This window comes from Drosophila ananassae, chromosome 2R (assembly GCF_017639315.1).
Source record: "Drosophila ananassae strain 14024-0371.13 chromosome 2R, ASM1763931v2, whole genome shotgun sequence".
In the NCBI taxonomy this organism is placed as follows: Eukaryota; Metazoa; Arthropoda; class Insecta; order Diptera; family Drosophilidae; genus Drosophila; species Drosophila ananassae.
In genome coordinates this window covers 16,970,888-16,992,442 of record NC_057928.1, presented here as the reverse complement: position 1 = coordinate 16,992,442, position 21,555 = coordinate 16,970,888, and the positions used below count along the sequence as shown (strand labels likewise).

The window sequence follows — 21,555 nt, the reverse complement described above, 5'->3', positions numbered from 1 at the left end:
TACCATCATGTTATCGATAGTTCTTTAGCGATAACCGCGAATACAACTCTTCCGACGCCAACGCTATCTCAGCCGCTGTGACGCAGAAAATTGTGTAAAAATTAATTATTTGATTATTTGTAGAGGGTTTGCGGCGTCAATAAGTGGTGGAAGAGTGGGCTACAACCGGTGTCCAAGCAGTTTATGCCAAGAGCAGCCAGTGAGTGTCGTTTGAATGCGGTTTTGACCCTGAATTTTCGCCGATCGATCGGCTTTTTTTCTCTATATTTCTTTCTCGCCCTGTGCTGGTGTGGGTGCATGTCTGTGTGGGTGCTCCGCTAATGTTTTTCTTTTCGGATTTCGGCGCAGGTAAACAAACGCTGCTGATGCGCGACATGGCGGACTTGGACGCTGTGCATCTGGGCCTCGACGAGAACGAGGCGGACATTGCCGAGGAGCTGCAGGACTTTGAATTCAATACCCGGAGTGAGGCCTCGGAGTCGAATGGCGGAGACTCTAGTGACTCCGAGCCCAGCATCAGTTCGGTGAGCACGGCCACCTCCTCGCTGGTGGGCAGTTCCAAGCGCATGACCAAGAAGCCCACCAAGGAGGCACCCGCTCCAGCTGCCGAAACGAAATCGAAGGCATCTTCAAAGGTATCAAAGGGCAAGAGGGATCTCACACCGGAGGAAGTTAACGGCGGCAAGAAGAAGAAGCTGGCCAAAAAGGCATCTTCCGAGTCATCCGAGAAGGATCAAGCGAAAACCTCGGCCGGAGAAGGTCGAGAGCCACCGGCGAAGAAATCGCGCGGTAAGAAAAGTACTACGGAGTCAGTGGGACACAAGAGCGATATCAGCGAAGCTGAAGACGAGAAGCCTATTGCTCCTTCTCTGGAATCAGATTCCGAGTCGTCTGACTCAGATTCAGGCACGCAACACAAGCGAAATGGCGGTAATGCAGGAGTTGGACGGGGAAAGCCCAGTTCGAAGAGCTCCACGCCAGAGAAGGATGCTGGTTCCCAGTCGCAGCCGCAAAAGGGCTACGACTACATGACAAAGCTGAACTACCTATTCCGCGACACGAGATTCTTCCTCATCAAGTCCAACAATAGCGACAATGTCCAGTTGTCCAAAAGCAAGAGCGTTTGGGCCACGCTGCCACAGAACGACGCCAATCTTAATCAGGCCTTCAAGGAGGCCAGAAATGTGCTCCTCATTTTCTCGGTCAACGAGAGTGGTATGTTGTTGCTTTCTTTCAAGTGATTCCTTAGTTCCTTAGTTACTCCACTCTAACATGTAATCCCGATGTGCTTGCAGGTAAATTCGCCGGATTCGCTCGCATGGCAGCCCCTTCTCGGCGCGACATTCCTCAAGTGGCCTGGGTGCTGCCCCCAAGCATATCCTCCAAAGCCCTAGGCGGCGTCATCGAGTTGGACTGGATATGCCGCAAGGAGCTGTCCTTTAACGCCACTCTCCACCTGCACAACAGCTGGAACGAGGGCAAGCCGGTGAAGATTGGCCGGGATGGCCAGGAGATTGAGCCCAAAATCGGCGGCGAACTGTGCCGACTCTTTCCCGAAGACGAACAAATCGAATTGACTCCCATACTCAAGAAATCCAAGGAGACGGCCCGCGTTATGCGAGAGAAGGGCATCCACGTGATCTATAAGCCACCGCGGAGCCTCTCGTCGCGAGGTCATGGAAGTGGAGGACCGCGCGGTGCGAACCACAACCAGTTGGGTCCGATGCGTCACAAGAGGAGCTATCACGGTGGACCGCCGCACCATCGTCCGTATCGCCACCATCATCATCATGGTGGTATGGGCATACCGCCAGGTGGTGGCTTCAAGCGTAGTGGCTCACCCTATCGCCAGATGGGTGCTGGTGGTGCTGGCGGAGCACCAGGTGGTCCCGGTGAGATGACCATGCCGTCCTGGGAGCGCTTTATGTCCTCGGCCGCAGCTGCCGAGGCTTATGTTGCGGACTACATGCGAAACATGCACGGCCAACTGCCCCCGCTGCCGTTTGTGCCGCCGTTTTCCCAGCTGCCGCTCGCTGGCGGCGGGGCGGGAGCAGCTGGAGCCCTGCCTCCAGGCGCTGCGGCTGCCCTATACGAACAACTGCCTCCGCCGGTAAGGTACTACGACGGCCCGGGCCCGCCTCCACTGCCGGACTATCCACCGCCACAGAGGCCACCACCGCCCGGTTTTGACAAAACTCCCAGTTACGAGGAGTTTGCCGCCTGGAAAAACGCCGGCCTACCCACGGTCCCGCCACCAGGTTTTCCCGTTTACGGTGGAGCTTCCAATGGTGGCAGTAACGGGGCTGGTGGAGCAGCTGGCGGAGCCCAGGCGGCAGCCGCTGGCGTTGGCCTGGGGCCGGGTGTGGGCGGCAGTGGTGGCGGTTCGGGCAGTATAGGTGGACCGGGTGGCTACCGGAATCGAGATGCCAATAACGGATCTTCGGGCGGTCGACGGCGGGAGTACGGCGGAAATCGGAGTGGATCTTCGCGGGATTCGCGACCTTTTCGGGGCGATCGCGGTGGCCAGCGAAGCTATCGGGACAACAGGCGCTAGACGAGATCGATAGCTCGGCTAGTCGGCTATGTAGAGTCGGTGGAAAGTGTAATCCTAAAATCCTCTCGCGTGTGAAAATGCAAAAAAATATTGAATGCGTAACGGTATAAGCGAAAAGTTAAATGATAACGATAATAATCGATATCGTCTACCAATCGATACAACTCTCTTTCAACCCCTACCACCCCCGTTTCTCTCTGTCCCCCTCGCTACCCCACCCACATATAATATAATTTAAACAAACTTACGACATAAGCAAAACAAAAAAAATTTAAATTTCAATTAAATATTTTAAACTAAATGATAAAAAAAAAAGAAAAAAAAAAAATACAAAACAAATGAGAGAAAATGTGAACTTTATTTAAGAGAAAGAAAGAAAGAGAGAGAGAGATAGAGAGAAAGACTATAAGAGACGCCCAACAACAACAACAACTGTTACAACCAACAACAACACCATGAACGAACTTAAGCAGTGCAACCAGTGATGTGTGTTAATGTGTGTGTCAACCGATTTAAGTCCTTTTTGCCCCAACCGCCCCCCCAAGAAAGCCAGAAGATCAAGCGGGGAATAAACCCCATTAAAAAAAAAAATAAACAAAAAAAGACTGCCAAAGACAAGGATCCTATCCGACTTCGATTCGTTTGGATCTGCCCCATATGTAGTTTAAAATTAATGCATTCATATTTAACGCTTGACTTGTCTTGCAGACAGAAGACCGTCCCAGTTAACAGACACACATCTACCAACCGTAACCGTCTCGGTCCGGACATTGTTCCGGCATCCTTCTCGAACTGTAGTATTCGAACTGTTTCGACTCCTTCAAAGGTCCATATATCACCATCGATTCCATTCAAAGACTGCCACTCTTTCGAACTCCCACGGAGTCCTCGACCAACATCCGTAGTAATGACATTTCGGACAGACGTAGGGTATTTGCTCTGTTTCTTTGCAGGATTTGGGACGTTGGATTTGATACCACTTGGACTCCTAAATAAGAGAACGAAGCGCTTATAAGACTGAAGATGAATAAAAGTTAAAATTAATGAAACTTTACACATTTTGTAGTACTTCTTTGGGGATAGATAATCCAATTGTTGGTTTTTTTTTTATTTATTCCTTAACTTGGATAACTACTTACATAACTAGTTACGTTAAAAAATATCACTTTAAAAAATTTCTAAACCTTTTACAGTTGAGAATTTAAATCACCACGTTATCTCCAGGGCCATTTCTTTAAGCCTAATTGAAAAATAATTGAGTTTCTAATTACGAAGAAGCCACTTAGTTTTATTGTATTGTTACAAAATTTCCTGGTTTTTAAATACTTCTGGTTCTTAATTACCCATTGATAAAATATCCATTAGAGGGTTTAAAAAACATGGTACAAAAAATATGATTTTTTGTTAAAATGTGTTTTTAATTTTGAAGTTGGAACTGATTGGAACTCTTGCACTTTAACAAACTTTACTTTCTTGTTTGTAAAACTTTAAGACACAAACTTTCTTAAAGTAAATTTATTTTATAATTAAAAAAACGCAAGGTAAACATCAATATACACATTTTGTATTACATTTTTGAAGAAATTCTGTTTCAACATCCTTGACACCAACATTTTAGGCTTAGACTGCAGTGTCCATTTTTGCGTCCTTCTTCCTTGCAAAGTCGACGACAGGTATCATTGTCCCAGACAGCGCAAGGACCCTTGTATCTATCGGAACGGCAATCAGCTTCCGCCTCATCGGCTACCAGGAACACCACCAGAAGCACTAACAGGAATCCAAGATTGAAGCTTTTCATATTCGGAGTTTAGAAATTATTCTGATTAGGTCATCAGTTGGAATCCGTTTATATAGAACTTTTATAATTCGTTGTGGCGATAAATTAAAAAGTAACTTAAAATTAAATATTTATTTGCTAGGAATTCTAGGAAATTTTGAAGGTATAATAAAGTCACTTGCTTTATGGTATTCTATATTTTGTAAACTGTTACGAAAATTGTTTACCCCACGATATCTTTTAACTTTAATTTTATTATTATTTTTAATAAATTTGAATAAAATTTTAAGCTTGAATCTGAATTGTTTTAAGTTTAATGTATATTCAGGAGTTTCATCACATTATTTTAAATAAATTCGTTACAGATATGGTACTAATAAAATTATTTAGTTTCGCCTTAAAAAAAAAAATCTTAATTGTTAATTTTATAGTTTAAAAAATACCAAAATCAATTTTTGAAAAACCGATAGTGTGACCATATACCGCGTCACCACTAGGCGGGTAAAAAGTCAAAAATGAGATACTTCAACATTAATTCTGATGCTGTGGAACTTAGCGTCCTGGCGGGAATATTTTGTTGACATAAAACGGATAGTAAGTTTTAGGAGACAGGAAACTAAAACAAAATAACAACACATTTTGGCTCCCAGATGCCACCAAACTCGCAAGAAGAAACCCCTGCCAAAGGGAAGCAGGTGTACTGCGGATTGGGAAACCATAAACTGCAGACGCCGAATAAAGCCCTCAGAAACCGGGTTCTTTTAAGTTTCGCAAAAAAGATAAACCCAGAAATTCGAGAAGGAACCCTTCTCTGCCTGAAGTGCTACATTGGATTGGAAAAGATATTTCATAACAAGCTGCGAAGTAAGCGGCAACATGAAGTGAAGAAGAACGCCACAGGTTCTAGTATTTCGGACGTGAGCAATAGTCAGTCTATACAGACCAGCTCCTCGGAGGGAAGTTCAACGGCGGCAGTCCGGGCCATTGCCCAGCAAGTCATTACTGGAAGTAGTGAGAGTTCCGTCGTAGCAGTCCCATCACCATCGCCGGAGAGTAGTCGAAGTAGTGATCGCCCCACAACTAGCGCTGCTGCTGCGGCCAGAAGGAAGCGTAAGAGTGACGAACAGGCTGCAGCGGCCAGAAGGAAGCGTAAGAGTGACGAACAGGCTGCAGCGGGAAACACATCTAAAAGGAGTCGTCCGCCGCCGGATCCCACTGATTCAGACGATGACCCCAATTCCAATTTAAGTTTGAATGCCGTTAATGGGACAAGGTTACCGCATATTCAACCGATTCCCAAACGCCGTCCAACTATTATTTTAAACAAAGCTGTAATGGACATCTACTTGGCGGGAACCACTGGTGGATAACCATAGCCTTACTTATACATTGCTGTGAGCTTTTAGGAATGTATGTACATTTAGAGGAAAAGTCTGTTAAAGAGTGTTTAAAGTTAGGTTAAGAGATTACGTTAAAACCCTAATGTTTTGTGTTGAGTGTTTAGTGTTTAGAGACAAAATTGAAGTTGTGTATTGAAAATAAAGGACTTTTTGAAAAGATACGAGTTGTTGAAATAGAAACCCAAAGGACGGAACCACTTTGATAAGGTTACACATGGTATTTGAGCAGGTAGATGCATTTATTTTGCTTCCTTTTTAAAAACATATTTTTTTTAAATTTTATTCCAAAAGATCGTCAATTTATTGACTTGGGAAGGCCTCATCTGCCTTATAGGATGCAATAGATGTCTCAACATCCTTCACACCAACATTTCAGGCTTGGGCTGCAGTGTCCACTGGTGCGTCCTTCTTCCTTGCAAACTCGTCGACAGGTTTCATTGTCCCAGACAGCGCAAGGACCCTTATATCTCCCAGAAAGGCAATCGGCTTCTGCTTCGTGGGCCACCAGGAACACCACCAACAGAACCATCAGGAATCCAAGATTCAAGCACTTCATGTTTACAGTAGCTACTTTGCGAATTAACTGAGGAATATGTCGGATGAGCTCTGCTTATATAGGCCATTGCTTATATACTTTGTGATAGATTAGCAAAGAAATATTTGTATTGGTCTTGGAAATGCAGCCCTACGTAAAATGTAATGATTAAAAAATATCTATTTTGTAATTATGTTAGTCATATCTTACCTCTTGCGAGGGAAGAACTTGGTTAAGAATTTAAAAATAGATCCTACAGAACCATATAAGCATTTTTGTTTATATATTAATTGTTCTTTATTAGGCATTATCTATAAGTCATTGAACCGATAATTTTCTTGAATATAAAATAACGTATATAATAACAATTTCATGTTGAGGAGGAATAAGTGAGTAATTATTTTATTGCATTTTACATACATGCCATATAAACACCAATAAGGCATTAAGGCTTTGATCAGATTTTCGTCTTTAATATATAAAATAATGTAATAATAACTTTATCTTTCAGTGAGGAACCAAGCTGAAAAAAAGATTACACCAAAAAAGCATCAACACCTTTTTTTAAATTGTTTATTAAAAATTCATAAGAAAATGATTACAATTTTTACATTTTGGTATACACAATACAATTTTGAACCAAAAATATTTTAAGAAATATATTTTTTTAATGCTTAATTAGCATCGGAAGTAGAATTACTTTATACTTCGCAAGAACGGTCAAGTCCTTCATTTCGATGTCCACTGGATCTTTCCAGAAAGTCAGGTCGGTCATTTCGATGTCCACTGGATCTTTCGAGAAGGTCAGGTCTTTCATTTCGACATCTCCCGGCTTTTCAAATGCAGTGAAACCTTTCATTAATATGTCACCTAGATCATTCCAGGTAGCCAAAAAGCGTTGAATTCTCAGATATTTTGGTACAAAATATATAAAAATAGCCACGGCAATAATTAATATGCATATAAATAATAAAACTTTAAGAAGAATGTCATGGATGTCATGGATCTTCCCAAATAGGTCCGGTAATGTGCCTATAATTGCATCCATATTGTAGCGCAGCTCTGTTGTCTCCATTTAAGTCCTATAAATTATTTTTTAAATTTATTGTAAAATTTTCGTACTTCACAGTAAGAGAGGGGTTACTAAACTGATTGCACTGTTCACTTTTCCTATGTATAAAAGCCTACAAGCTTACAACTTAAGGGGGGCTCTCTCCTAAAAACAAAAATTCTTATGATCTCTTTAAAGAACTTTATGCCAGAGCCGTTTTAACTTCAAAACTTCAAATTAAAGAGTTATATATTCGCCATAAATCCTACAAATATCATTTAAAAACAATCATGTTCAAAAACTTTATTATTATTATTAATTTTTTTTTAAATTTTAAAACCCCCCTTAAAAGCTTACAAGAGAATCAAATGCACCCCTCTCTTGGGAACTTGACTGATTTTCAAGAGAGGTACAAATGACTAATAGATAAAACTATCTTTATTTGATTTTGTATAGTATATATTCTTAGAATTTAATTTCTATTACAAACCTAGTGGATAGTAATCCAATATTATAACTTAATAAACAACACTATATTCTTTACTTTTATAAATATATTTTTTGTCATTAAATTACTTGGGAATTTCCTAATAATTTTCACCCCTACACCCTCATAGTCATAACCATTCTAGATGAATCCAATTAAAAATTATTTCACTCTTTAGTTCTCTTATCAACTTGAGTATTTTATGCACGTCTGGTAAATCCCAGAACCCCCAAGCTGCGGTTTACTGATCTCTACTTATTTAATATTTGGAGCGCAATCTATTAAAGTCAGATGGAAAATCCCAAAAGTGTGTATAGAATGCAATGAATTTCTTTAATTAGCTTGTTTGTGTTTTTAGGGGGTTTTATATTAGGGAATATTAAACTGAGCTTATTTCTATTCATTGAGGAGGCTCAGAACCATGAACGAGATGGGTCCAAATCTAGTTTCTATATATTTTCTATATGAAGTGCTGGTGCAAAGGTTGCTAAAAGATTTAATAATTGGATTTCAATAAATGAAAATTAATAAATAGTCCAGGGAGAACATTTTCTTATCTTTCTTTTTCCCCCAGCAGCCTAAAGAAATATATTAAAAATCGAAGACTTACGTTTTCACAATATGTATAATATTTATTGTTTAAGGTTTTTGTTTTATGAAAATTAAATTTAATCATACAACGAACAAGCTTACAAATACATTTTATAATGCAATTAAAACATTGACTTTATATATATATAATAATTCTTTTATACTTTCGTTTGCCGCGTTAGCTTTTAAGTAGACAAGTGTAGTGTTTTCTTTTTATTTATATTTTTTTTTGTTTGAATCTTGTTTTCCAAATTATGGTTGGCCCTTGGCGCGTATTGGGGATTTATAAATTTAAACGGTAAAAATTAAATAATTATATAATGTGTATATGTATATAAAAAATACAAAAACAATTCGGCCTGGTTGTTGTTGATCTTTCCTAAACGGTGGCTTCTGTTTGTCAGATTTGAAGTTTACTGCGGCGGTACTTGGCTTGATCGGCGCTTGTCCTTGTCCTTCTCCTTCTCCTTGTCGCCCTTGCGTCCAAATATGCGGAACATGCCGCTGCGTCGCTCCTCCTTGCTGCCCTTGCTGCTGCTGCTGCTGCCCTTCACTCCCGACACGGAGGATATCGACTGGGCCTCGCTCTCGCTGGAGCTCTCCGCGGATACCCGCGAGAAGCTGATGGAGTCTGGCTGCAGGGAGACGGGTCGATTGCTCTCGAAGCGGCTGGTGCCCCAACCTAGTGAGGATTGGAGAAAACAAATTAGTAAAGTCGGTTCTCAAATGGGGCTATCATTGAGCATCATGCATGGGGGGAAGATTACAAAGAGTGAGTTACTTGGGAGAGGTCATGCAATATGATTATATAATATAAGTATAAGGAATTGGAATAGAATAGATTTTTTTGGAATAGTACTTTGCAAACTCGTCCGCAGATAGGAGCGACGGGTTAGCTTCACCGGCTTGAAAGTTGAGGAACCTTGTCCGGGCATGCGTTTAAAGTAAAGACACAAAAGGCAAACAATATCATACATTAATTTACCCAAAATAACCAGAACATGCTCTTAAAACTAGACATTAGAGGAAAGATTGGTATGGTACAGAATTTAGAAGGATTAATATCATTCGTCTAACCACCGGATCCATTTGTTTCGTTATTGTTATTCAGATGCAGACCCATATAGCTTGGATTACTGATGGCATTGATGGTATTCCCCGGCTCCGCGGAGCCCCCGGTTGATGATGATTTGGTCGATGAGGTGGGCGAGCTGGTTAAATGCCACACCGTGCGACTGCTCGAGGTCACGTGGTGGGTGTGAGTGGTGGTGGTGGTGGTTGTGGTGTTTGTAGTTGTTGTCATTTTGGTGCTACTTCCACTTCCAGGCTTCACATTACCATTGCCATTGCTGCTCGCACCACTGCTGGAGTAATTGACGGTGCTCCTCTTGGGACTGCTGTTGCTGCTACTGCTGCCATTTCCATTGTTGTTGTGCGACTCCATTTCGATGAACTTCCTCGTGGTATCGATCCTGCCAGCAGGTACCTTGCCAGCAGGTTGCCTCGCCAGATTGTTGTTGTAGTAATCTGGTTGCTGGCTGGCCGCCGCATTAAATGCATTAATCCTCTGCTGCACTTGAGCCTGATGATGCTGCTGCTGCTGCTGGTTCGGATGGGAATGGTGGGTGTGATGCAGATGCTGATTGGTGTGGTGGCCACCCACTGGTGGCATCGTTGTTGGCAATGGCGGCGGATTATCTAATATACGCGGCATCATCGAAGGACAATTTGTACAATGTGAATATGATGTGGGAATTGTATGTTTTTTTGTTTTGTTTTGTGGAAATTATGTTTAACACAGAGATGGGGGCTGGGGGATCATAAAATTAGAAGGCCATCTACTCACCCGATTGTCTGGCCTCGCTGTTGCGCTTCAGCACTGCACTGTCATCCCGGCTTCCTCCGTTCTGCTGCTGCTGGACTCCGGTCAGGCCGGCGGGCAACGTAGCCGATTGCTGGAGGCGTCCATCTGTTAGGTCTGCAATATAGAAGGATAATCGTAAGAAGAAGCCATGCCACTCCTCGATGGAGAACCCTTACCACTGCTGGAACTTTGGTGTTGGCGCAGCACAACTAGATTCTCTTGGCTCTGGCGATGGCTGGCCACTGGAGGAGCTCCTCGCGGCGGTATCGGTGGCTTTTGATCGAAGCCGGCGGTGGGCGAGCTGGGGGATCCAGGCTGGGACTGGTGCTGTTGCTGCTGCTGTTGCATTTGTCGCTGCAGGAAGGCCATTTGAGGAGTGGCTGTGCCATCCAGGATCTGGCCGCCGCTGGAGCGACGCTGGGAGTCGGGTGAGGAGTTTCGTGAGCTGACTGGCGACTCCACGCTGCTGGTTACCTTGATGTCCGGCGAACTGCTCGACTGTTGCTGTGAGAGTAAGAAAAGTATTAGTTTTAAATTCCATTCGAGGATTCAATTCTACCTACCTTCATGGACTCGTCGTAGCTGAGCAGCTGTAGGTTTGGCGGCAGACTAGCGTGGAAGGATATCTTGCGGACCCAGTCGTTGAGGATGTCCAAGGACGGAGCCTCAAACAGGAACTCCGATCCGTCGGGCAGCCTCAGCCGGAAGACGTACTTCTTCTTGGTGTAGTCCTCCGCGCGCTCGCACTTGGCTCCCAGGATGTTGACCGGCGCGGTGGCCGTCTTCTGTTGCAGGAAATCGTTCTCGTCCTTGAAGAAGCACACCAACTGACCACAGAGCACGGTGTGGAACTGTTTCCAGGATCGTACAGGTGCCTTCTTGCCGCCCGATTGCAAACCGTGCTTGCGTTCCAGCATGCCCTGAATCTCCACTGGCGGCAAGTCGAATCCTTCGCCCTTCTGGTTCTTTCGGAAGGACTGCGCCCGGCGCCGGGTGGTGAAGGATGGCGTACGTTTGGCCTGCTTCGGTTGCACCTTCATGCTCTCGGCACGCTTGACATTGGCATCGGCGGATCCGCGACGCAGACGATCCCCGAACATACCGCTCGAGCTGCTCTTCTGCAGGGCAAGATCACTGTCATCTCCAAACGGTGGTTTCAGGTGAGTCGCCGGCGACTGGCCACCACTAGATCCCTGGGATGGTGTGACCATGGGCGCAGAGAAGATTGGGGTCTTCTCCTGCGACGCCGCGTTCTGGCGATGCTCCTGCTGCTTCTCCGCTCGACGTCGCTCATCCGCCAGGCGCTGGAGTTCCCTCTGCTTGATCTGCTCCAGACGCTCCTTCTCCAGGCGCTCCTTCTCCTGCCGCTTGCTTATCTTCTCCTGCTCCAGCTGCTGGCGGAAGAGCTGCTCCAGTAGCGTGATGCGCTTGATGGCTTGGAACTTCTCTTCCTGGGCGGCGACAGTCTTCTCAAAGTCCTCGTGCCGGCGCAACAGATCCTCCACCTGGGGAATGGAGTCACCAAGCTTGGCATCCTTGAGCTGCGGCTCGCGACTGCTGATCCATTGCTCCAGGATTTCGGCATCCTTGAGGAACAATTGGGTGTCCAAGTTGAGTTCATAGATCTCCCGACGCTTCTGAAGGGTGAGCTTCAGGAGTTCGTGTCGCGCCTGCAGGACCTTGATCTTGTCCTCCACCTCGTGGGCCAGGAAGTGCTTCTCCTTGATCAGCTGCTGGCCATTGGCGGCGAACTTGGCAAAGGTCTCGTCCCTGGCGCGGATCTCCGTGTCATGATCCTTGGTGCTGGCCAAAAGGAGCTCAGCTCCAGCCACGCTGGTGGCCAGCTCGGGGGCTGTGATCTTGGCCAGCATCTCGTTGATCCAGGCGATGAGGTCGCGGTACTCGTCAAAGTACGACTGCAGCTGCTCAGCCTGGCTGAGCTTGCTCTTCCTGGCATTCGTCTTCTCCTTCAGGTCCGTCCAGGCCTCCACCGTCTCGTCGCGCTTCACCTCGATGTGCTCCTTGGCATCCGGATAGATCTCACCCAGCTTGCCGGCCTCGGCGAGGACAGAGTCCACCTGTCCCTGGATGCCCACCAACTCGGATTCGAATACTTGGTGCTTCCTGCCCAGGGCCTGAATGCTTTCCAGATCCTGTCCATAGTCCTCGGAGATTAGGGAGGCATCCTTCTCGTTGATCAGCTGAATGGTCTCGTCCGCCACTCGGTCGTAGACATGGACCTGTTTGGCACCAGCCAAGGCGTCCTGGCGAGCGTGCACCAGGTCCTTGAGCTCCTCCCACAGCTGCTTGGTTTCGTCGCGCTTCGATTTGATGGAACTCCTGTAGGGATTGTTCTCCTGGATGAGGCGATCGCCCCGCTCCAGACAAGCCTCAACACGAGCCTCGTTGGCATTCAGATTGGAAACGAAGGACTCGAAGGCCAGGATCAGCTGCTCCACGTGCTCCACATCCTCGCCATAGTCCTCGCTGGCGGTGACCTGCATTTGGTCGCCCACCCATTCGTGCAGCTCCTCGGTTTCCCGCAGATACTCGAACAGCTTCTTGCACTCGCCCAAGCGCAGTTCCCGCTCCTTGGCCAGGCGGAGCAAGTCCTCGTACTGCTGGCTCACCTGGCCGTTCTTCTCCCCGATGTTGGCACTGTCAAAGTGATTCCTCTCGATGAGTCCGGTGGCCAGCTTGGCCACCTTCTCGATCGATGGCTTGAAGGCGGCAAGCTCTCGCTGGAGCACCTCCAGCTTCTTCTGGTGGCCCTGAACGGAGACCTCGTCGCGACCGTAGTCGCTGCTGGCCAAGACGGGGCGCTTCTCCCGCATCCAGGCATCGGCCTCGTTGGCCTCCACATAGAACAGCTGACTCTCCACGGCGTCCAGGAGGCGGAGGCGTCGAATGGCCGCCAGATCGCGCAGCGTAACAAGTTGCTTCTGGAGAAGCTCGGACTTGTATTGAATCTGCTCGGTGGCAAAGTGATTGTCCCGGATCATCTGCTGTCCGCGTTGAAGGAGCGCTTGGATCAGCGGCTCCTGGGAGGTCAGCTCCGCTTCCAGGGAGTTGTGCTTCTTCTGGAGACCCTGAACGGACAAGAGACTGGTGCCGAGGTCCTGAGAGCCAGCGATCAGTTGCTTCTCCGCCAGCCATTGCAGCTCGTCCTCGGCATCGCGCAGGAACTGCTGCAAGCTGAGGGAATCCTCCAGGTTCTCCCTTCGAATGCCCAGGGGTTCGTGCAGGGTGTTGTACCTCTTGATGCTGGCAGTGGCCCGTTCGTGGATCTCATGGCGCAGGAAGTGATCCGCTTGGAAGAACTGCTCGTCCTTCTGCTTAAGCTGGTCGGCCAGTTCACCGTGGTGGGCCACGTCCGCCTCCAGGCGCTCATGCTTCTTCAGCAGATTGCTGACAGCTGCCAGGTCCTTGCCGTAATCTTCGCTGCTTAGCTGCAGCTCCACCTCGTCCATCCAGTTGTTGAACTCGTCCAGGGTGCGGCTGAAGGCCAGGGCATCGTAGGCCTGCTGCAGTTTGTCCTTTTTGGCCTGGGAGGCGCCCTTCAGCTTGAGCCAGTCTCCCTCCAGGAGCTGCACCTGCTGGGCGATCTCGTCCTTGGCGAAGTGCTCGCCTCGGATGAGCCGTTCGCCCTCCTGGATGACCGACTGCACTCGCGGCGAGTTGCTCAGCAACTCGGCATCGAAGGCGGCATGCTTCTGGATCTTGCTCTGAAGATTGCTCGGTTCCCTGTAGTTCTCGTCCAGGGCCACCTGGAGCTTCTGCACCAGCCAGCGATCGATCTCGTAGAGACTGCGCAGGAACTCCTGCAGTTGCAGGGACTGCACCAGTCGCTGCTTCCGCTCGGCGGACAACTCGATCAGCTTCTGCTTCCTCCTCAAAATGTAGGCCAGTTTCTCGCGAATCAAATCGGCGTCCTTCGGGTCACCCTCCAGGATGCTGTTGGCGAACTTCTGCAGAGTCTCCACGTGGTCCGATTGGAGCAGCTTCTCGAACTCCTCGTGCTTCTTGAGGAGTCGCTCCACCGCCGTGTAGGAGTCACCCAGATCGTCGTTGTTCAGGAAGGCCTCCTTGTTGGCCAGCCAAATCTCGACCTGCTCCACTTGGGCCTTGAACAGCTGCAGCTGGTGGGCCTCGGTCAGATCCCTGGCCCGCTCGCTCCAGGCTTCGTTCAGGGTCTTATGCAGATCTTCCAGGACGATCAGGTAGCGGCGGACATTCTCCGGCTGCTTCTGCTGCTTGGACAGAAGGTCACCCTGCTTCTGAAGGCCGGCGAAGGCCTCCTCCCTGCCCTCGATCTCCACTTTGCGCTCCTGGTGCAGCTCCAGCTGCGTCTCGCAGTCGTTGATCGTCGACGGGGCCTGGGCGTTGTTCATTTTCTTGACCATGTCGTTGACCCAGAGCTCCAGCTCCTTGACATCCGACACGAACTTGTGGCCCAGATAGGCTTCGTTCAGCAGACTCTGCCGCTTGATGGACAAGGCCTGCAGATTGCCCCAGGACTTGTGCAGCTCCTCCAGCTTCCGTTCAATGTGTTGGGCACCTCGTTCGGGGTACTTCTTGATCAGGAAATCCGCAGCGGTTTCGTGCTGGTCGATCTTCTGCTTCACCGCCGACATGTCCCGTTCCAGGGCTTCCTCCCGGCGGATCAGGGACTCGACAGCGGCCAGATCTCTGCCCGTATCCGTAGAGCTCATGGCCAGGGCCTTCTCGGCTATCCGCTCGGCAGTGTCGTCCACATCGCGATTGAAAACATGGATCTCGTTGGCACCGCCCAGCAGGGCACGGTAGGCGTTGAGGGCGCCCTGGAGCTGTCGCCAGTTGTGGTTGAAGTCCTGCCTCCTGGTGTCCACGCTCTGAGTGTCTGCCGGCAGCTGGGCTTGGTTGATCAGCTTGTCGGCCAGCTGGTTGATGTGCTTCACCCTCTGGTCGTCCACTCGCATATCGGAGTCCACGTCGTCCAGTTTCCTCATCAGGGCATTGCAGTGCTCCAGATCGCGTCCGGTATCGCTGGCCTGCACCATCATCTCCTTGTCGCGGATCCAGGCCTCGATCTTGTCCAGCTGGCTGTTGAACTCCAGAATGTCCTGGGCCTCCTCCAGTCCCCTGCCTCGCTGCTCCAGCTCCGCCAGCAATCCCTGCCAGGCTTGGAGCACTCTTTCGATGGCTTGTTTGATTTCCGGCGACGATTCGTGCTGTTTGCTGAGGAGAATCACTCCCGTGTCCTGAATCTCTTGGATCCTGCCCTGGTTGGCGGCCACCTCGGCCTGGAAGGCCTGGTGCTTCTGCAGCTTCTTAATCTTTTCGTCCAAATTGGCCACCTCGGCATAGCTGGCAGCATCTGCCTCCAGTTTCTTCTGCTTCTCATTGATCCAGGACTCCGCCTCGGCGCAGTCCCTCACAAACTTGGCGTACAGCAGGGCATCCTCCAGCTTGTAGCGACGTACGGCGCACAAGTCCTTGACCTTCTGGCGACGGGCGAGGACTCCCTGGAGAATGGTCTGGATGTTGGCGCTGTCATAGTGACGCTGCTCGATCAGCTTGCGGCCGTGCTCCTGGAGCAGGGCCACCTTCTCCTCCTGCGTCTGAATGAGCCGCTCGAACTCGTCGTGCTTTCGGATCTTGTTCTGCACATCCTCCACAGTCTGGCCGAAATCGGAGCTGCTCAGAGCCGCCTGCTGGGAGCTGGACAGATTGTCAATCTGCTTGGCGTCGCGCAGGAAGCAGAACAGATCGATCTTCTGCTCCAGCATAATCTTCTTCTTGTTCCAGGCGGCGTGCAACTTCTGGCGCTCATCCAGCATGGCGGCGCACTTCTCTTCCACATCCGCGGCAGCGTAGTGGCCAGTCTGGACCATGGAGTCGCTCAGCTCGTTCAGGTATCGGAACTTATCCTCCCTGGCCTCGATCTCCCCGTAGATGGCATCGTGTTGGATCTTCAGGGCAGTGGCTCCGATGGCATCGCTGACATGTTCTTCCGCTTGAAGGGCGGCGCGCAGGTTCGAGGACCAGGAAACGATGTCTCTGACATCCGTGAGGAAGGTTTGCAGGTCAGAGCTGGCGGCCAGGCGATCTCCTCGAGCGGTGGAACGCTCCTTCAGATCGTTCCAGGCAGCCACCACCTTGTCCTGTTGCTGGGCAATGGCCGCGGCATTGGAAGGATACTTGGCTTGCAGGCGCACTGAGTCCTCGACGAGTACCTGGAGTTGCGCCTCCAGGGCGACCAAATCGTTTTCGAAACCCTCGTGCTTGCGCAGCAGGGCCAAGGCAGAGTTGAGATCCCTGCCCAGTTCGTTGGACAACGCGGCGTCCTTGTCCTGGATGCGGAAGAGTGCCTCGGCCACATCGCGATGGAAACGATGAATTTCGCCGGCAGCATGGAGCTTCTGCTCGCGCTGGTTAAGCAGCTGGAGCAGGTTCTCCCAGGATGTTCTGAAAAAGGATCATTCTGTTAGTGATTATCCCAAATAATCTCTTTCTAAACCACTCACCTCAGTTGCTCCTGTCGCTTTTCCACCTCGTTCGCGTAGGGACTCTCGGAATCAATCAGCTTCTTGGCCAGCAACTCGCACTGGTCCACCCGATCGGCTCCCACCTCCACGCGGTGCTTCAGATCGTCAAACTTGTTCTGCAGCAGCTGCAGATGCTCAAAGTCCTGGCCATAGTCCTCCGAAGAGGCTGCCTGCTCCTGCTCGCGTATCCATTGCTCCACCTCGTCGGATTCCAGGAAGTATTCGTGCTTGTACAGGCTCTCCATCAGACGCACCTGGCGCTGGGAGGCGAGCTTGTGCAGGGACTTCAGCATCTTCTCGATCAACTGCTGCTTGGCAGCCAGGACCTTGCTGTCCGGATGTCCGGCCGCTACCATGGAGGCACAGCTGTGTCCCATTTCGGTGACGATGCCCGAGTAGGTGTCCAACTCCAGTTCGATGGTCTTGTGCTTGGTGAGCAGCTTGGCCGCCGAGTCGCGATCCCGGCCGTATTCCGTGGACCGCAAGGCGTTGTTGCGCTCACCCAGCCAGGACTCGATCTCACCGGCATCGAACAGATACTGCTGGGCCTTCAGTGACATGTCCAGCTTGCGCGATCGCTCCGCACAGTGGCCCTCCAGGTCGTGCCAGGCCTGTTCCAGCTGCTGGCACAGCTCCTGCACTCGTTCCTTTTCCGGATGCTGCTGGCCGATCAGAGTCTGACCCGCTTGGAGGGCCTTGCTGATCATCGGCTGGTGTCCCTTGATCTCGGCCTCCAGCTTCTTGTGCTTTTTGTGCAGGGACTGCGCCTGGTGCAGATTATGGCCGAGCTCGTTCGACTTGGCAGCCGGCAGATGGTCGTTGATCCACTGGAATTCCGCATCTAGTTCGAAGACAAACTTGTGATAGTTCAGACTCTCCTCCAGCTTGGCCCGGCGACGCTGGGTGGGATCCCTCAGATCCTTGAAACGCTGCTGAAGCTCCTTGGTGCCGGCCTCAATGTTCTGGGCATTGAAGTGCCCCTCGTGGGCCATATCATCGCCAGTGGACACCAGTTCCGCGACCTTCTGGTCCCAAATGGTGATCTCGGACTCGAGAATCTGTTGCTTGTTGATCAGATCCTTGCAGCTGCGCAGGTCGTTGCCCACATCGCCGCTTCGGAGTGCCGAGTCCAGCTCATCCACCTTCTTCTTGGCGTCCTCCAGGGCGCGATTGTGCTCCCGCTGCGAAGAGGCCTGCTCCAGCTTGCGGCCCTTGTCCTCCGACAGGGTGAGCAACTCCTTCCAGCGCTTGTTTAGGTCGGACACTCGGGCTTCCACTTCGGGCACACGATTACCGGCCTGGACCAGAGCCTCTCCGTCCTTGGTGACATTCCTCAGTTGACCCTCGTTGGCGCGGAGTTCGCGCTCGAAGGCCTGGTGCTTCTGCAGCTTGCGGGGCAGGTTGCTCAAGTCGCGGTAGTTCTCATCCCCGGCAATCCTGGTCTTGTCTTGCAGCCAGACCTTAAGGTCATCTGCCTCGGCGGCGAACTTCTGGAAGTCCTTGGAAGCTTGAAGAAGACGTTTACGCTCAAAGGCGCGATCTCGGACAGCCTTGCGCTTGCCCAGCACTTGGTTGCGACGATCACCGATGCTGGAGAGGGCAATGGAACATTTTAGAGTCAATGGAACTCCGATATATGCATGGGAATACTTACTACTTGGAATCATAGTGATCGTTGGCAATCAGCTTGTCCGCATTGTCCGAGAATCCCTTGAGGATCTTATCCTGAGCCATCAGGCTCTTCTCAAAGTCCAGATGCCGCTTGAGAATGGCCTCCACTTCGTCCAGAGAGGAGCCCAGATTGTTGTATTCCAGGAAGGCCTCGTGGCTCTTGGTGGTGGCGTCGATCTTGTCCGCCTCGCGGTTGAACATCTGCAGTCCAACGCACTGGAGCAGCCACTTCTGCTTCTCGGCCCAGCCCCGGTGGATGGCATCTTGTTCTGCCTTGAGGCGTTCGATTAACGCCACTGTTTCGGCCATGTGGGGTTTGCCGTCGGAGAGCTGCTTGCCCAGCTGGATGATCTCCACGAATTCGTTGTCATGGGCCCGAATGTCATCGCCCAGGTCGTTGTGCTTCTTCAGGAGATTGTTGGCCGTTTCCACGTCGCGTGCCGACTCATCGGCATTGAGTTGATCCTTGACGGAGTCGATCCAGGCCAGCAGGGTTTTGGCACTATTGTTGAAGATCTGCTGACCCACCTCGCTCTCGATGCGATTGCGGAGATCGTTGCCGCGCTGCTGCACCTGCTGCCACATGTCCTGGACCTCCTTCTGCCGGCCATTGACATTGTCCCGCTCCGCCGGATAGGCATTCTTGACGGAATTTCCCAAATAGGTCACCCTATTCACCTTGTCCTCGACGGGGGCCAGTTCGCGCTCCAGGTTCTGGTGACGTCGCTGGAGGGCCTGCACCGTTCGCAGGTCGGGGGTGATCACCGCCGTGTCCAGTTGAAGCATTTTCTCGCTCATCCAGACCTTGGCCTCGTCGCAGGTGCGGTTGAAGAGCTCCACGCTGGAGGCTCCTTCCAGGGACTTCTCTCGCTGGGCTTTGGCGTTGTTGAGGCGCTGCCAGATCTGATGGATTTGTCGCTGGCGGGCAATGATCTTGTCCAGCTGGGAGTGTCCCTGCCGACGGAAGGTGTCCACGGCCCCGTCGATCTCCTCCACACGCTTGGACGCGGCGGAGAGGTCCGTGATGAACTTCTCGAACTTGCGCTTGGCGTTGTCCACACCCTCGCCGTCATCGGACTTGATCATGCGCTCCTTCTCCTTCATCCACTTCTCGAAGTCGTCGCACTCGCGGTAGAAGCCAAACAGGTGGATGGAGTCCTCCAGCAGGGCATGACGCTTCTGGGCCATCTCCTGCAGCTCGTCGTAGGTGGCATTGATCCTCTGCTGGCGCTTCTCCACGCTGTCGGCGTTTTCGTTGATGCTCTGGCTGGAGGTGCGGCGTTGCACTAACGGCTTGGGAGCAGTGCTCACTGGCTTGATCCTCTTCACTGGCACCACCTGGCGCACCAGGATGGTCTTCTTCACCTTTTGCAGGGACTTGACCTTCTCCGCCTTGGGCACAATGCAGGCCACCGGACGCGGCTCGATCTCCCGCACATAGTTGGCGGGAACAAAGCCCTCCAGGCCGTTCTCCTTGCGGACGCACCACCAGTCGTCGTTGGTCTTGGACTTGAGCAGCATGACCTCGCCCTTGTCCATCTTCATGCCCTGGCCCTCGAAGTGGAAGAGGGAGCGCACGTGGGGCAGGAGCTTCGTTTCGGTGACCTTCTTGTGCTCCAGCTTCTCCACCCACTCGTCCTCCCACACCTCCTTGGGCACCAGCCGGGTCTCGTTCACCCACTCCTCCTGCTCCACCTCGGGCAGTTCCGGCTCGGCGGCCGACAGCTCCAGGGTGCAAATACCCGCCTTGATCAGCTTGTCCGCCTGCTGGTTCAGATTCAGGATGTCTCCGGAGTAGGCGTTCAGTTCACCTTGCAGATCGCGATGTCGCTGAAGGAGAGCCTGTGCCGAGGGCTCATCGCTGCCGTAGTCCTTGGAGTTGACCAGGGCCATCTTCTCGTTCAGCCAGGACTCGGCCTCGTTGGCGTCCGTGTAGAATTGATAGGCTTCGGCAGCGTCTTCCAGCTGCCGGCGTCTGACCTCCACGAGAGCCTCCAGGGCCTGCCAGTGCTCGGCCAGAGAATCGATCCTGCTCTGGATCTCCGAGGAACGCGGGTGCTGCTCGCCAATCAGCCGCTTACCGGCCTCTGACATTTGGCCGGACTTGGGCTTTCGCGACTTGATCTCATCCTCGAGAGCCTTGTGCTTCTGCTGCAGCGACAGCACTGCCCGCAGATCTTTGGCCGTGATGCCGGTCTTGCAGATGCGCTGCTTGTCCACCAGCCACGACTCCTCGTTGTCGTAATCCTCCATGAAGTGGTGGAAGTTGCGCGCCTCCTCCAGACGAGCCCTCCTGGCGGCCGAGCGTCGCAAGAGTTCCGAGTAGGCCTCCTCCAGTTCGGAGAGGCGTTGGGCCAGCAATGCGGCGTCCTTGTGCTCAGAGTTCTTGTAGGGCAGAGCCTGGCGGTTGAAGCGCTTGAGGGTTTCTCCGTATGTGTTAACCTGCAGCTCCTGGAGGGAGTGAGCCTGCAACAGCTCCTCCACACCCAGCAGATGTGGGCCCACGTCCTCGGAGGCGAACTGCTGCTGCAGCTCACGCACGGACTCCGTGGTGCCGGCTATCTCGCGCAGCAGGTTCATCAGGTTGCTCATCTGGGAGAGGTTGAGGCGTTGGTTCTCCAACAGCTCCAGCAGCTGCCGCCACTTGGCCATCACCTCCTGCTCGCGACGACGCACTCGCTCCTTGCCGTGATAGTTCTCCCGGTCCAGCTCCTCGGCCATGGCGGTCAGGTCGTTGAAACGCTCCACTCGCGCTAGGATATCGGCCGAGATGGCCTCGTGCTTCTTCAGAGTGGCATCCACCTGGCGCAGGTAGCGCGGATCGGACAGGACCTGGATCATCTCCTTGAGATAGCCCTCGCGCAGCACTGACTTCTTCTCGAACTTGTAGTTCAGCTGCTCCAGCTTCTCCTGGCGCAGCAGCTCCTCGCGCAGGGCCACCTCGCGGTGGTGTTCGGCGTACTCCAGGATCTGCCAGGCCTTCTCTATGTCGTTGACGAGCTGGCCATCCTGCGGGTTGTATGGCGGCTGGTTCAGAGCCTTCAGCAGAGTATTGACGGTGAAGTACAGAGCCTCGATCTCACTGCGCTCCTTATACC

At 51.1% G+C, this 21,555-nt stretch overlaps 5 protein-coding genes across 11 annotated transcripts in view; 2 read left to right on the top strand and 3 right to left on the bottom strand.

The window, feature by feature from the left end:
• The first annotated feature begins 25 nt into the window (after positions 1-25).
• Positions 26-3,608, top strand: LOC6493143 (YTH domain-containing protein 1). The gene is made up of 3 exons (XM_001957102.4): positions 26-199; positions 349-1,215; positions 1,296-3,608. The coding sequence occupies exons 1-3, from the start codon at positions 184-186 to the stop codon at positions 2,552-2,554; spliced, it is 2,142 nt and encodes a 713-aa protein (XP_001957138.1). The 5' UTR covers positions 26-183; the 3' UTR covers positions 2,555-3,608.
• Positions 3,609-4,096: 488 nt separating this feature from the next.
• On the bottom strand, positions 4,097-4,635 carry LOC116655743 (drosomycin-like). Its single transcript, XM_032453636.2, has one exon. It carries the CDS (start codon positions 4,350-4,352, stop codon positions 4,146-4,148), a length of 207 nt encoding a protein of 68 aa, XP_032309527.1. The 5' UTR covers positions 4,353-4,635; the 3' UTR covers positions 4,097-4,145.
• Positions 4,636-4,816: 181 nt separating this feature from the next.
• Positions 4,817-5,890, top strand: LOC6493144. The gene is made up of 2 exons (XM_001957103.4): positions 4,817-4,925; positions 4,982-5,890. The coding sequence occupies exons 1-2, from the start codon at positions 4,872-4,874 to the stop codon at positions 5,699-5,701; spliced, it is 774 nt and encodes a 257-aa protein (XP_001957139.2). The 5' UTR covers positions 4,817-4,871; the 3' UTR covers positions 5,702-5,890.
• A 61-nt stretch (positions 5,891-5,951) lies between these two features.
• Positions 5,952-6,287, bottom strand: LOC26513908 (drosomycin). The gene has a single exon (XM_032454931.2). The coding sequence runs from the start codon at positions 6,285-6,287 to the stop codon at positions 6,081-6,083; it is 207 nt and encodes a 68-aa protein (XP_032310822.2). The 3' UTR covers positions 5,952-6,080.
• A 2,123-nt stretch (positions 6,288-8,410) lies between these two features.
• Positions 8,411-21,555, bottom strand: part of LOC6506839 (spectrin alpha chain, non-erythrocytic 1) — a 30,312-nt gene continuing 17,167 nt past the window's right edge. For 3 of the 7 annotated variants that reach the window (XM_014909426.3, XM_001957104.4, XM_014909428.3), the window contains 7 exons: positions 18,441-21,554; positions 16,766-18,376; positions 10,823-16,706; positions 10,436-10,763; positions 10,242-10,373; positions 9,473-10,093; positions 8,411-9,077 (listed from right to left, as the gene is read on the bottom strand). In XM_014909426.3, coding sequence (XP_014764912.1) covers positions 8,809-9,077; positions 9,473-10,093; positions 10,242-10,373; positions 10,436-10,763; positions 10,823-16,706; positions 16,766-18,376; positions 18,441-21,554 — 11,959 coding nt within the window. In that variant the 3' untranslated portion in view covers positions 8,411-8,808. Of the gene's footprint in view, positions 9,078-9,254; positions 9,318-9,472; positions 10,094-10,241; positions 10,374-10,435; positions 10,764-10,822; positions 16,707-16,765; positions 18,377-18,440; position 21,555 lie in introns of all 7 variants that reach the window. The other 4 variants (XM_014909427.3, XM_014909430.3, XM_032454048.2 and 1 more) reach the window with 4 other exon arrangements.